At 37.0% G+C, this 14,032-nt stretch overlaps 2 protein-coding genes across 9 annotated transcripts in view; both read right to left on the bottom strand.

The window, feature by feature from the left end:
• Positions 1-2,314, bottom strand: part of LOC107718034 (arf-GAP with SH3 domain, ANK repeat and PH domain-containing protein 1-like) — a 51,558-nt gene extending 49,244 nt beyond the window's left edge. Inside the window, exon 1 of the mRNA XM_016524967.1 lies at positions 1,746-2,314. Within this exon, the coding sequence (XP_016380453.1) occupies positions 1,746-1,871 (126 nt within the window). The 5' untranslated portion in view covers positions 1,872-2,314. The remainder of the gene's footprint in view (positions 1-1,745) is intronic.
• Positions 2,315-4,256: 1,942 nt separating this feature from the next.
• LOC107718032 (nucleolar transcription factor 1-B-like) overlaps positions 4,257-14,032 on the bottom strand; it is a 13,696-nt gene continuing 3,920 nt past the window's right edge. For 3 of the 8 annotated variants that reach the window (XM_016524958.1, XM_016524960.1, XM_016524961.1), the window contains exons 2-20: positions 11,615-11,721; positions 11,301-11,482; positions 11,023-11,106; positions 10,736-10,891; positions 10,121-10,185; positions 9,907-10,027; positions 9,573-9,683; positions 9,344-9,471; positions 8,875-9,016; positions 8,245-8,286; positions 8,023-8,136; positions 7,760-7,915; positions 7,505-7,615; positions 6,961-7,046; positions 6,647-6,836; positions 5,861-5,908; positions 5,326-5,457; positions 5,012-5,128; positions 4,257-4,932 (exon numbers count right to left, since the gene is read on the bottom strand). In XM_016524958.1, the coding sequence (XP_016380444.1) occupies positions 4,837-4,932; positions 5,012-5,128; positions 5,326-5,457; positions 5,861-5,908; positions 6,647-6,836; positions 6,961-7,046; positions 7,505-7,615; positions 7,760-7,915; positions 8,023-8,136; positions 8,245-8,286; positions 8,875-9,016; positions 9,344-9,471; positions 9,573-9,683; positions 9,907-10,027; positions 10,121-10,185; positions 10,736-10,891; positions 11,023-11,106; positions 11,301-11,482; positions 11,615-11,672 (2,139 nt within the window). In that variant the 5' untranslated portion in view covers positions 11,673-11,721 and the 3' untranslated portion in view covers positions 4,257-4,836. Of the gene's footprint in view, positions 4,933-5,011; positions 5,129-5,325; positions 5,458-5,860; positions 5,909-6,646; positions 6,837-6,960; positions 7,047-7,504; positions 7,616-7,759; positions 7,916-8,022; positions 8,137-8,244; positions 8,287-8,874; positions 9,017-9,343; positions 9,472-9,572; positions 9,684-9,906; positions 10,028-10,120; positions 10,186-10,735; positions 10,892-11,022; positions 11,107-11,300; positions 11,483-11,614; positions 11,724-14,032 lie in introns of all 8 variants that reach the window. The other 5 variants (XM_016524962.1, XM_016524964.1, XM_016524965.1 and 2 more) reach the window with 5 other exon arrangements.

Below are 14,032 nucleotides of genomic sequence, written 5' to 3'. Positions count from 1 at the left end.
CTCTCTATCTCACTCTTTCTGCTCCTGGAACCACTACTCGGGAGAATAACCTCTCCTTGTTACATGAACTATTCTTAGAACATCACAAATCTCAGATCCACAGAGGATGAGAGATGCTGGCATGACTTGTGGGATTTCTGCTCTTTGGGAAGCACATCTGGCTGTTCCCGAGTCTTTCGTTTACGTCTCCAAAACATCAAAGTGTGCATATAATCTAAGCCAATGCATTTTCACATCTGTGGATGGAACTCAAAGAGGCAGCTTGATGCATAAATTATTTAATAGCTCACATGATGAAATAAACAAGCTGATGCTTTGGTGTATTATCCCAAATGACACCATTATAGGCTGCTGTAGATCATGTGATTTAAATGCATTAATTAAACACAAAAACATACATAATACACATATTAAAACTATTTTCAAGTAAAGGTTACGCAGATTCCTAAATCCCATTCAACTCTATTTTACCACTCTGCTGGTCCATGCTCATCTATGAACATAATAACATACAGACATCTAGGTCATGGGGACCATTAGCCCATCTGTCTTCGCTTATGTTCTGTGATTTGTTGCTTTTTACTAATTAACTGAGGTTGATCTAATCACAGTTGCACTTGTATGAGGTGGTTTACAATCTCTGGATATGCCCCATATATTTGTCAGATATATAAAGGAATTTATTGTTGATGTAAAAAAAAAAAAAAACACACACACATAATTAATGCATATTTGTACGGTAATTATGCCTAAACATGCTCACTCCAAACCTGTAATGAAGACTTGTACAAAACATTATTTTATTTCTTGTTTTGTTCAAATTAATTTGTGTGCTTGGTAAAGCACTATATTATAAACATTATTATTTTAATAATTAATATTATTCATAATAACTGTCAACTGCATGATACAGCTGGTCATGTGATGTCAACATGGCAGCGACCATTAAGGAGCAACCCGCTCCATGTACGATACAACAGCTTTATTATATTTCTGATCTCATATTTCACAAAGGTGCTGATTTTAATAGCGGGAAAAAATACGAAATGCACCTTTAAAACTGAAGGCTAAATTCCCATGAAGTTATATTAGTCATAAGAAGTCATAACATTCACTGCACATCCACGACCTCGATGACGTCACCGAGTTCTTCAAGAGAATAGCGCCAACACTCCAAATTATGACGTTTTCTCTTGGGACGAAACAGTCAGTTGGCGGACCTCATAATCAATAAAACAATATAAGTCCAACTGACCTTCTCGCGGGAATGTAATTCTAGATAAACATAATACATTTTAGAAGCGCATAACAATAGAGCTCGTTATTAAAATAAACCAGCATTCATTATTTAAATTAAATGCGCATAAAAAAAATCAAAATAAAATAGCCTTAAAACAGTTCAGCGCGAGAGAAAAAACAAAAACAGAAACGGTCACATCATAATATTCCTGAATAATGCAAACTATGTTAAAGGTATAACTGCAAACAATGGATAATTTCATACACTGTTCATTAGTGTTCTGTGAACTGTAAATCCATATCTACCGAGCTACAAGCAACCCAACGGGGACAACCCGGAGCTTCAAATGACAGAGAGAGAGTCAGTGAGAATTTAGAGGTTGTAGGACAGAAATGAACGTTCAGTATGTTCAAAGTGGATCCTCCATTGGACTGGGACCGTTATTTGTGTCTTGCACAATAGTGCGAGTTGAGCCTCCCTCATATAAGTGACAGAGCGGCCTTACCTCTTCCAGAACATTGACCGTGTTCCGACAGCTCTGCAAGCGGGTGGTGAAGCTTGATGTCGTGGGGGAATTGTAATCCTCCGTTGTCTCCGAGAGAAACTCGGACACGGAGATCTGATCCGGCATCCTTGCAAACACAGTCGCCCAATAAAAATGGAGGGGAGAAAAATCACAATAGCACCATGAATTAGACAGTGGTGGTCAAGAACGGAGCGATGTCTCTGTTTGGGTAAGGTTGAATGGTAAGGCAATGCGTAAAATGATAAGAAACGTAGCCAAATGTGTGACAGTGCTATGCGGTTCCCGTTCCTAGAGAGGGTCGTTGTGTGTAATTTCCACGTCTTTCCTCTTCCCTTGTCTTAATTATCCACTTGCATCTACATAAAACGGTTCAGACTCATCTCCTTGTTCTCCCAATGTAAGATGCGAGATGTTGGTTTAGAATGCGCTCATTCCACAATCTAGCTTTAAAATAGTCTGATATTTTGAGTATTTCCTTCAATTATTGTTGTTCCGGTTTCGGAAGCGGTTTCATTCTGTTTTCCCTTTCTCTTTCCTCCGTTTTCCCCCCAGTCCTGACGGTCTGAGCTCTCTGACAGCGCGTGCACGCACGCTCATCTCCTCCCACCGTTGATGACGGGATAAACAAGAGGAGAAACTACGCATGCGTCAGAACGCAATGGATAGAAAACAAAAACAATAAATAAATAAAATTAATAACTAAATGTGTATAGGGCAAATAATAATAATTACAGAATTAAATAAAAGCAAGAACAATTAAATATAATAAATTATTGGTAAAATGCATGCATTAGTAAAATAATAAAATAAATAAAATAAAAAATTCAGGACTAGCAAAAATTTTAACAATGGTTCCAATGTGTCATGTATTTATGCATTTATTTACATTTATATTTATTCATCCATACTTTATAAATGTAATGCAGTCTATAAAGCATACTGTTTGCCCTGAACAGAGCCAGAATTTATGGTTTCATGCACTGAAGCAAGAAATGTTTAAGTAGCAATAATATAAGGGCAGGCAGGTATGTGTATTATGCTGCTATAACACAGCATAAGCACGTAGCTAATGCCATACAAAATGGTTCAATTATTGTCTCAAATTCACCAATTTTACTTTGTGGGAACTTCAGTTTCTCAATGTAGTATTATTTCACATTACTTGGACTCACAACTCTCACAACTGCAACAAGAGGGGGCATCCATAAAGGCCATTGCCTGGGGCCTCACAGGACCACAGTCTGTTAATGGGGCTTGAAACAATTTAAGAGGTCAGGCAGTTCTTTGATTAAACTTAAACATTGATTGTAAATTGAGGAGTGTTAGCATAGACTGATGTGCAAATCTGGAGGCAGAAAAAACTCACCGGAAGCACATATGATGTGCAGATGGAATATTTAGTGGTATAACGCATAAAAAAGCAGTGGATTTTTCAACTCACCGACTCCATAAAGAATCCCTGGAGGAAAAACTTGATAAACGCGAGGATGAGGACCTCATGGCTCTGTAGTCACCTCAATAAAACAACCTTGAGCTAAGACAATGAAAAAATGCTATTATCAAAGAATGGAGCTAGAAAATCAAGTCAATATATTGGATCCCTATTGGAAAATACAGCTTAAGCTAGTAGCTGGTTTCTAGCTTTTCCAAACTGGTAGACCAGTTTAGGACCACGAACAAAAAAACAGCATCTTAAACAGGTTAATCTGTTTTTGAAACATGTTAGTTGGTCAGTCAGCTAATGGTAATCTTAAACCAGCTAGGATACCATGTTCCAAAACACATCTTCCAGATTAAGTAGGATTTTCCAGAGAAATAAACATGTCAATAATTAAGTGTGATTCTCATCTTTCCAAGGAAAAATAATCCAAAGAAAAAGTTCGCCTTTTCCTAAAGTTTCTATTTGCTGCTGACATCACATTTTCTAAAACAAATTTTGCCACTCAGGGAAAATAACCACGCCTTATAACTTACCGAGACAGCTGCGGTTTCACTCCGTATTAATGGCTTCAAAAGTAATTGCAAAGTAAATTGTGCGCAGAGCTCCGTGTTTCCAAGTGGCACCATATTCACTGCATTGTGCTCAATCCAGCGCGCGGACATTACGGGCTGAAATCACATGCCGCCACAGTTACAATGAGCTGGAATGCGCGCATTGATCTGCCCCATCTGGAGCTGCTGGACAGGAAGCGAAAATCAAGCATGTGGGCCGGAGGGGGCCGGAGGGGGGAATCCTGCACAGGACCACAACTAATGGCAGGAACTGGGAACGCTTAACTTTTAAAGGGAAATCTGATACCGCTGGCGAAATGAACGCGTTATACAGTATTAAATTCAGCCTCACTGACAGAAATGACAGTCTAGTTCTTTGAGAAAACATCATGCTGATCAACATTGTCACTCCAATCCAAATACTAAAAGCCCCTTTGGAAAACAATATATGAATATCACCTTTCTCATGGATTACAAAATACACAATTGAGTACAAGAGGGGAAAAAGTGCATTTATTACTGAGGATCTGCAACAGAATGATCCAAACAAGACTTGAGCAGCTCATATAGCCCTCAGAGCCCCAGCAACTAGGTGAGGCAAACAAATATAAACAGGAGAACAGGAGAATTCATCTCCTCCATTTCAAAGTTTTTATCCCTAACATCCACCTCTGAGCAACCCTGATACTTTCGAAACTTATAAAAGCTCAACCGGCTTAAATAAGCAAATTATTTTGAAGTTAAAATAAAAGGAACAAAACAAAGCAACACAGATTTTAATAACACACCTATATAAAGGCAATAAAAATAAAAAAACCACACATGTAACACAGCTCCTTTAAAAGAGGAAAAATTTTTTTTAAAAACTTGTCCGATTGACTTCAAGTCGCATAACACATGGACACAATGATGGGGAGAGCTGTTGGCCCCCATCATGTTTTTTTGCCCTGTAAAGATAGGGAGCCAGATTACTGCATGCAGTGAGCTCACAGCTACTGGACCACCTCCCCATTTTCTGGCAGGGGTGTTGCTAGGGGGTGTGTCCGGCACAGCCCCCTCTAAGAGGGGCTAGGACAGGTTAGTCTGAATCAGAGTCAATACTATCTTCTGATGATGAGCTGCTGGAACCGTCTGATTGGTCATCATCGTCGTCGTCATCATTGTCATCTTCATTCTAAGTCAATATTAGAAAAGAATGAATACCTGCACTAATAACAATGATTATTTTAGAATTTAACCAAAGCAAAATTAACCTCATCATCTTCATCATCATCCTCACTATCAGTGCTGCTAGATGACTCATCATCTTCATCATCCGAGTCTGAAGTGCCTGTTTTTTCATCATCCGAGTCCGAGTCCGATGTGTCCTGCTGGAAACCAAGAGTCACACATATCTCAAACTCTCTTAATACGCGCGAATCACTGTATTTGCATGTGTACACACACACACACCATCAGCACAAATCAATTAGTGAAATTCAAAATGATGTAACACCCTAAGCCACTTCATATACTGTAGAGTCCACAGCCTGTGTGGGTGAGTTGCCCAGAGAGAGCAGGGCGTTACCTTGGCCCGGTACGCCATGGAACGCTTGCCCCCCCCGGGACCCACTGTCACGGCTCTGGCACCTACCGCCTTCCCCTTGGTGACTTGGACTTTCGCCCCAGGACCTCGTGCTTTTGTAGTGCTTCGCCGTTTCTGTGAGGGCAGAGAGAGGGCGGGGTGGGGGTGCAAGGACAGAGCAGCACAGGGAAAAAAACAAACACATTCAAGCTTAAGCAATGATTAGTAGCCCCACAGTACAGCCCTAAGAACATTATCCATTCAAGTCAAGTTAGTTTGAGCCAAGAGATGTGATTCTAAATGGGGAGAAAGGAAATAATAAAACCATATGTGATGGCATGGATAGAAACAGCCTTTACAAGCAAAGTCAATCAACTAAATTAACCAGGGTGCCTCATCTTGCCATGCAGTGCGGGGGGTATTGATATAGAGAAGAGTAAATCACAATCTCAGCTATATGAATGACTGTGTGAGAAGTAACGCTAATATACAGAGCTTTAAGCGCAAGTTACAGCCTCAAAAATGAGCAATTACTTACCGTAGTTGAGAACTCTTTATATACTGCACGCTCCTGAGGGGATAGTGACTAGGGAAACAAGAAAAAAGAGAGGGAAATAAATGACTACAAATCTCCAAACTCATATTGCTCGCACAAATATTTTTTAATAAGGTCATTGTGACACAAAAAGTGTCCATGATAGAGAAAAAGGAAAATCTTTTTAAAACATGCCAATTTCATAAAAGTGGACTCTCTGTATTCATGTTGGTTTCATATGGTATTGCAAAACTTTTTTTTTTTTTTTGGAAAAGTTTTAATTTATTCTAAAAATTTAATGTGGTGTACCTTGAATACATCTTAATCATTATGGGGAAAAATAATATATATATAGTTTAAGGTAAAAAGAAGTAATAAAAAGTATTAAAATGTACTACATGACATTTTATATAACCTGAGCAACTTGTTTTTTTCCCCAAAAATTTAGTGAAGCTTTTGTTAAAAAAATAAAAATAAATAATGAACGCTTAATAAAAATAATATATTAAAAAATGCCAAAATGATTGGTTTTCTTTTGAATAATTTCATTTTCATTGTTTAATGAGGCATTTTTTCTTCATTACGATATCAGGGCAGTTTCATTGTGACATTTTCTATTTAGAATATACTTCTATTTAGAAACGAAAAACATGCTCATGATAGAAGAGTTGTATTTAAGTGATTGTATATATAAATTGTATTTTTTATGTATTTTTGAATAACTTAATAAACAGGACAATAAAAAAGAACCATAAATTCTGGAACTGGAAGATTCAACAAACTTCCTACCTTTACCCAAGCGTCAAGCTCAGCTTTGTACTCTAGTTGTTGCTCCTCAACCTGTTTTTTATATTTGTCCTTCTGGCTCTGACTAAGCTTGTGCCATCGCTTGCCGATCTCCACCATGCGCTCCTTCAGGCTGAAGTGATTCAGCTCACCGTTAGTTAGCAGTTCCTGAGAGAACATTTGATACCCGCTCCTGAGGTTGGACAGAAGACGACAAAGTAGTACTGAAACAGTGAAATAGATAAAATAGCCTAGTATTTTTGTAACACGGAAGGCATGTCTCTCAGAAAGCGACAAGCTAAAAATGTTACACTCACACTGGGGGCTTCTTAGGCTCGCCATCAAATTTTGGTTTTCTTTGTCCCTGTCCTGACAGAACTGTCCTCATCTCTAACAGCTCTCTCTGCAGGATGAAAAACAAGAAACATGAGCAAAGAGACTTTTTCTATTCACTCTGAATGCAAAGACAAGACACAAGACAAGCTGAAAAACCCATGAAAACAGATGAGCAGGCTGATAAACCAAAAATGACATATGCTTATAATGCAAACACATATATAAACAAGAGTTAAAGCACATCAAGATGTCAGATTCATGAGAATATGCAAGAATAAGTGACAGAAGACATTTAAACATCACCGCAAACATTCAACGTAAGTACAAGTTTCACCAAATTCCACTAGAAACAGCACAATCTTAGCATATACACATTGAGACACAACTGCATGCAATGCAGACTCCTCCGCCTCTACTCTGGGGAGGAGGAAAGTTAGGGGTGACCAACATTTTGACATTTCTTCAGCACAGGTGAGAAGACAGTGGTCAAAACGTCTGGTCACTGACCACTGTCTGGTACTGAACCTCGTATCGCTTCTGGTCCTCTGCAGCCTTCTTGATCCAAGGAATCTTCTCCTTTTTTTCCATGGCCTTCCAAGCAGCATCCATTGCATTCTGCGCTTTCTTCCGGTCATTCTATGAAGAGCAACAGTTTAAGGTTATTGTTTCTAGATAATGTTGTTGTTCTGCATGATGTTAAAAACAAATCTTTCTTTAGCGTTGTGTGATTCTGCAGGGGTCTCTTTGTATTTTATGAAAAATCATGAATGTTGCTCTTACTCTGTATTTAGCCAGATAGTCTCCTATCACACTCTGCTGCCACATCTCCTCTGGAGTCTTCGGCGTTTCAGGAAGCCGTGTTTTCTTCTTAGCGTCTCGCTTCTCTTTTGAAAGTCCATGTACCCACTGATCCAGCTCAGGGTCACGACACCGTTCCTACGGCACAACAAGAAGAAACTACTTCTCATTCTGATTCAGACAACATACCACCAGAGCATAACGGCATGCAAGTACATAAACAAGGACATCTCGCACATGCCCACCTTCACAGATGGGGATTTGGCCCTTAGGGGGCTGCCTGCGCCCGCTATGTTCAGCCTGGAGCCTCCCAGCTTCTCCTCTGTCAACACACGCTCCCTCTCCTCTTCTGGGAGACTCTGCAGAGACGGAGATTGAGACAAAGTGTCAGCCTCCCTTTGAATGCAGGATCAGGAATTCAACAGCATCTGTTGTAATAGAATGAATTTGTAGTGCTTTGTACTTACCTCAATAAACCTCTGAAGGTCAATCTCATACTGTTTCTTTTTCTGATGAGAGAGATAAACATTGTAATTTTTGTTCTTAATGTAACAACTGTGTTATTGAGACCTGTAATAATAAAAATGTTAAAAATAATATTTAGTATAATTTTTATGATTATTATTATTAACCATGCCTGCTTTGCCGATTAACTGAAGTGTTTACCTTCCCTCTTGTTGATTACAAATTCAAATGACATTTTGATTTTTTTTTTATCTTTACAATTTCTGAAGGATCACGTGACACTGAAGACAGGAGTAATGACTGCTGAAAATTCAGCTTTGACATCACAGTTATGAATTACATTTGAAAATTTAATTGCATTGCAATAATATTACACAATATTATTTTTACTTTATTTTTGCCCAAATAAATGCAGCCTTGTAGGGCATAAGAGACTTTCAAGATCTTTTGAACGATAATGTATATACACACATGTATTACATTAGCCATCAACCACAGAGCTTCCTAGAAATCAGGGTCAGCCATTACTGGTCAACCACAGAAACTTTTCCAGATTACATTTTTTTAACATCAGTTTTTAATACTTTCTTTTTTGGTTTAAAACAAATCAAGAGTGGACTGGTCTGTCAGACCTGTTCACATCGTTTTTGGAACATATCCTTCTCTTTCTGGGTCATCATCTTCCACTGCTTACTGCACAGCACCATTCGCTCCGTACTTGGCACGTCCTTCATGTTTACCATTAGTTCAGCACAGTACAGAGAATAGCCATTTCTGCAGAACGAAGCAATATACAGATGAAATTAATACATATATATATATGTAATGAATTGAACATATCACAAACACTGCATATTTATATATGCATATATAAATATGTATATATATATAAAGGTCTATATATATATATAGACAAGAACCACTGGTGGATTTCAAAACAGTCACCAACATTCTATTTCAGCAGTATTCTAATACAGCAGCATATCTTGTTATACTGAGCAAGAATTTGGTAAGATAAGACTTCATAAGCCATGCAAAAAAAAAACTAAATTAAGAGATTTCCTGAGAAAACCAAATGCTTTTCAGTGGTTTGAAACATACGGTGGTGGTTTGGTTGGCCGACCATCAAACTTGTCCTTGAGCTGCCGTTCAGCCTTGGTCAGAACAGATTTGACGTGTTCGTCAGAGTTTGCATCCGGATGAGCTTCAAGATATGCTCTCATGGTCTCCTGTATGAGGAAGCAATATTTCACAAGTTCACAATGTCCTTTATCCCTCTAATTGACAAAGACTTCATCACTTTAGCTTCAGTGAGAACACAAAGCCGTACCTCATAGTGCTTCTGCAGCTCTAGAGCTTTGCTGATCCATTTCAGCCTCTTTTTGTCTAATAATTGGGACCATTGTCTACGTAATGCTTCCTTCAGCTCCTTCTGGCTTGCCTACAAGCATCGGACATGGAAAAGTGAGAGCAGGTCCGACCATAAACAGTTAAATCCGAAATGCTCTAAAAAAAATATTTTTTTAAATTGAATTATGTAAGTAGGTGACAAGCTGGACTCTGTTCCATAGCTCTAACTCTTTATACTCAAGTTGCTATGACAACACACAGATTCTACTAAGACTATATGACCACTATGTTCTTTCCTTGCCAAACTCTTTTACCTCTGGGTGAATTTTCATGTAGGTCTTCTTCTCATGGTTGTACCATAGCTGTTGAGGGGTCTTGGGCTTCTCTGGGAGGTCTGACTTCTTTCTCTCCTCTATTAAATCTGGGTGGTCCTCCCTAAAAACAATAGAAGCTTCTCACTTAATCACCAATAAAAAAACTGTCATATATGCCTTAGGTATTTTTGTGCAGAGGAACATGGACACTAACTTGAATCGTGCCATGTTCTTCTCAAAAGCCTCTTTCTCTCTCTGGAACTCTTGAATGTACTTGAGCTGACAAAAGTAATAGTGCAAATTTAAAAGCAAAACAGTAAAAAAAAAAGTAATATTTGCAATGACTCAAATCTATGAAAAGAATGAAATTCTACGAGTACCAGCACTTTACATATATAAGGACATGTATTTTCTTTTTTAATGAACATCAAGAATTTAGGTACAAATGTATAAGAGAAAGTATATATCTTAGGTTACCATTTCTGTTACAATATTTACCATTGGTAATCATCCTTTTGCCATTTAGTTTGTCCTGTGGTGGGACAAATGAATACTGAAGTACAAATATTTTCAATTAATGTGAGATTATAAGTATTATTTATATACTATTACAGTATTTGTTCATATTTTAATTATATTTTATTTTCAAATGTTATATTTTAATTTTAGGTTAGGTTTCAATCCATTTGTTATATACTTTTGTCATTTTACTACAATTTTATATTTCTGTAGCTTTGCTTATTTTCTTCACTTTTAGTCATTTTAATATTTCAATTTATTTAGTTGTAAATGCACCAGTTCTCATTTAAGTTATTTGTCTAAAACGAACCTTTTTCTTTTCAGGAAGCTCTTTGTATTTTTTGGACAGAATCTTGGTGAGATCCAAGTTGCTCATCTCGGGGTGGATTTTTGCATACTTGGCTCGCTTCTCCATAAAGAAGCGAAAGTAGGGAGTGAGGGGTTTCTTCGGGAAGTCTGGATGTGTCTAAAACAGAGGTAAATCATACATAAACAATATGAAAACAGCCTTTTAGTTGACATAACACATCAGGCTAAAACATGACATATTAAGAAAAACAAGAGAACATTAAATATTGAGACTTCCTTATATCTCACCTTCAACTTTTTCCCCTTGTATGGGTTCTTCACATATTCAATAGCATCAACAATGAGCTCTGTCATTGTTCTGTATTTACGCACCTAGGGTGGGAAAATCATTACACAACTCCAATGAATGAAGGCAAATAATAATTTTAACGTTCTGTTTATTATTAAGCTGGCAAAGCTCACAGTATTACATGGACAATCTAAAGAAAGCGTCTTTAACATAAACACTTATTACTGTTATTTGGAACACAGGCACATTATTGCTAGCTCGCTGGAATTTGGCTCACCTCTGTGGAAACTTTCTGCCATTTCTGCTTACACATGTCTCCAGTGAAACCCCCAAACCCAACCTTCTCCCAGTCAAAATGAGACTCTGTGGTTTTATACTTCATTGTGTCTCCATCAGGTAGCAGACTGCGTATCCTCTCCAGCAGTGTCAGACAGTCCTCTTTGCTCCATGTATCTGCATCTAACAAAAACAGTGCACACCAACGCATTGAGCATGTTGAACGGCCAGAACCAGAGGGTGTTTTTTTTACATTGAACATAATTGTAGTGTGTCTGTGTGAATATGTCCATCGTGGACAGAATGCGAGCGTACCTGACTCAATTTTGAGCCGTCCTGTCTGGGTGCCAGACACACTGGTGCTGCCATTCATGATGACAGAATTCACCAAGTTCCACCTTGACACTTCACTGGCCAAGTGGCTACATAGAGAAAACAAGACAATTCAAAGTGAGGCTGTAAAAATGGGCTACTGACTGAATATGGCAAAACTTTTCAACATTTATCCATTTAAACTAATATCTATTTTTGTTACTAGCACTTTTTTAATTACTAGTAATTCAACAGTGACATTCATTAGATACTAGTGCTTATTCCTTTGCTAGTAGTCACTATGCCAATGTCTAATAAGAGTTATTTATTATATATTAGTACATATTTATGAGATATTAGTACATATTACTTTAACTGTTACTAATAAAATTTTATATCTTGATAGTAACAATTGCTTTTTGACTTGTCGTGTGTAATAATTAGTCAGGAAATAGTTTAATTAAAAATCGTACTCAAGACACTGATAAATATTTGAATTGTTACAAGTAATTAAAGAATAAGCAGCATTGGAACCAAATTAATAGGTACTAGTAAACTGCAATAGGCATTATCAACAATTGAAATACATGCTAGCTGGAAATCAATAGTTGATATCCTGAGAGAATTAAAAAAATATATATAATATATATATATATATTATACACAGTATGGCTGCAATATAACAAAGAGTGAAAAATTTAAGGGGGTCTGAATACTTTCCGTACCCACTGTATACACTACCGCTCAAAAGTTTGGGATCAGTAAGAGTAAGAAGTCAGTAAGAAGTCTCTTATGCTCCTCAAGGCTGTATTTATTTGATCAAAAATACAGAAAAAAACAGCAATCTTGCAAAATGTTATTACAATATAAAATAATGTTTTCTATTTTAATATCCTTTAAAATATAATTTATTTCTGTGATGCAAAGCTGAATTTCCATCAGCCATTACTCCAGTATAAAGTGTCACATGACCCTTAAGAAATCATTCTAATATGGATATCATATTAGATCTAACATCAAATATCATTCTACTCCACAAAAGCTATGGAGTTTTGTCCTCTGTAGAGGACACTATTTTTTAGCGATTTCTCCGAGACGTTACATGTCACAGTTGTAAATCTAGATGTCCTGTAAAGAGCACATTCAGGTTGTTTCACCATGATCACTCCCTCTGCTTGGTCTTTAAAAATGGCTGGCATTAATTTAGTGATCAAATTCAACACCCTTATGGAAATATGATAATTTTTGTAATGATCATTTAAATCTGAATAATTTTCCAATTGTTTGTCATAAATCAACATCTCAGGAAAATGTTATGGGGGGAGGGAGACACAACAAATGAATAGAGAAAGAAATTATATTTCAATATTCCTATGAATTATTAGATATTATTATGAAAATCTTGCCAATTATTACTCCCATTATTACACTTCTTTTTTCATTACGTTGCCCCAAAAACAAATTAATATGCAAATTATATACAGTGTATAGATACATTGTACATAATGGGCCAACCTGTTTATGGCCATTTTACGCACATGTTGCATAAAGCAAAATGGTATATCAAATCATTCTGTTATATCTTTCATAACATAGTTGAGGATAATTTTTATACAAAGTTTGGTATAAAAAATAAAAATGGATTGGGGATTTTTTTTTAAATCTCTGTTTTTGCCTTTTCATGTCTATTCATGTCTTTTTATTGATTTTAAAAACAGGACTTTTTAAAGTCCTAGTATCCTCTACAGAGGACATAGCATATGAATAAAATATAATTTTTTTTCTTATGCTCTAAACAATGTAATGACATGAAAAAATATTAAATTCAACTTTATTTCTTCTTCTGGTAGTCAGGAGGATATAAAAAAGTTCTAGAGAAATTGAAAAATATATTAGTTACCACTGTATTGCTTAAAGGTGCCATAGAATGCATTGATACAATATTTTAAATTGTTCTCTGATATCTACATAGAAGGTATGTGGCTTAGGTAAGGGCAAAAAATCTCCAGAAAAGGTTTTATATGTCCATTTACAACCCTAGGATTTGTCCCTAGAATGAAATGGTCTGTTTTTACCTTATTTGGAAGGGTCATGAATAATAATGTTGAGCTCTGCTCTGATTGGCTGTTTCACAGTGCGGGTCAATGTTGAGCTTTGCTCTGATTGGCTGTTTCACAGTGCGGCTCATTTCAGTAGCTCACACAGCAGGAAGGAACCACAGAAAATATTTCAATACTGTCTCTTGCAGTTATATCGTTGGGTAATTATACTGTATATAAAATGCGGGCATCAGGGAGCCGCTATTAATATTTTGAATTTTGGGCATTGAAACTGCTTTCAAATGCACTATCGTTTTTTACTTTCACTTTCGAGATTTGCGATCGCATGTGCTCTGTGAACTACAGCGGCAGTACTTACCAC

Source organism: Sinocyclocheilus rhinocerous, unplaced genomic scaffold (genome assembly GCF_001515625.1).
Source record: "Sinocyclocheilus rhinocerous isolate Xijiao unplaced genomic scaffold, SAMN03320098_v1.1 scaffold2258, whole genome shotgun sequence".
In the NCBI taxonomy this organism is placed as follows: domain Eukaryota; kingdom Metazoa; phylum Chordata; class Actinopteri; order Cypriniformes; family Cyprinidae; genus Sinocyclocheilus; species Sinocyclocheilus rhinocerous.
The sequence above is the reverse complement of the archived record's forward strand: the minus strand, read 5'-3'. Positions and strand labels throughout refer to the sequence as shown.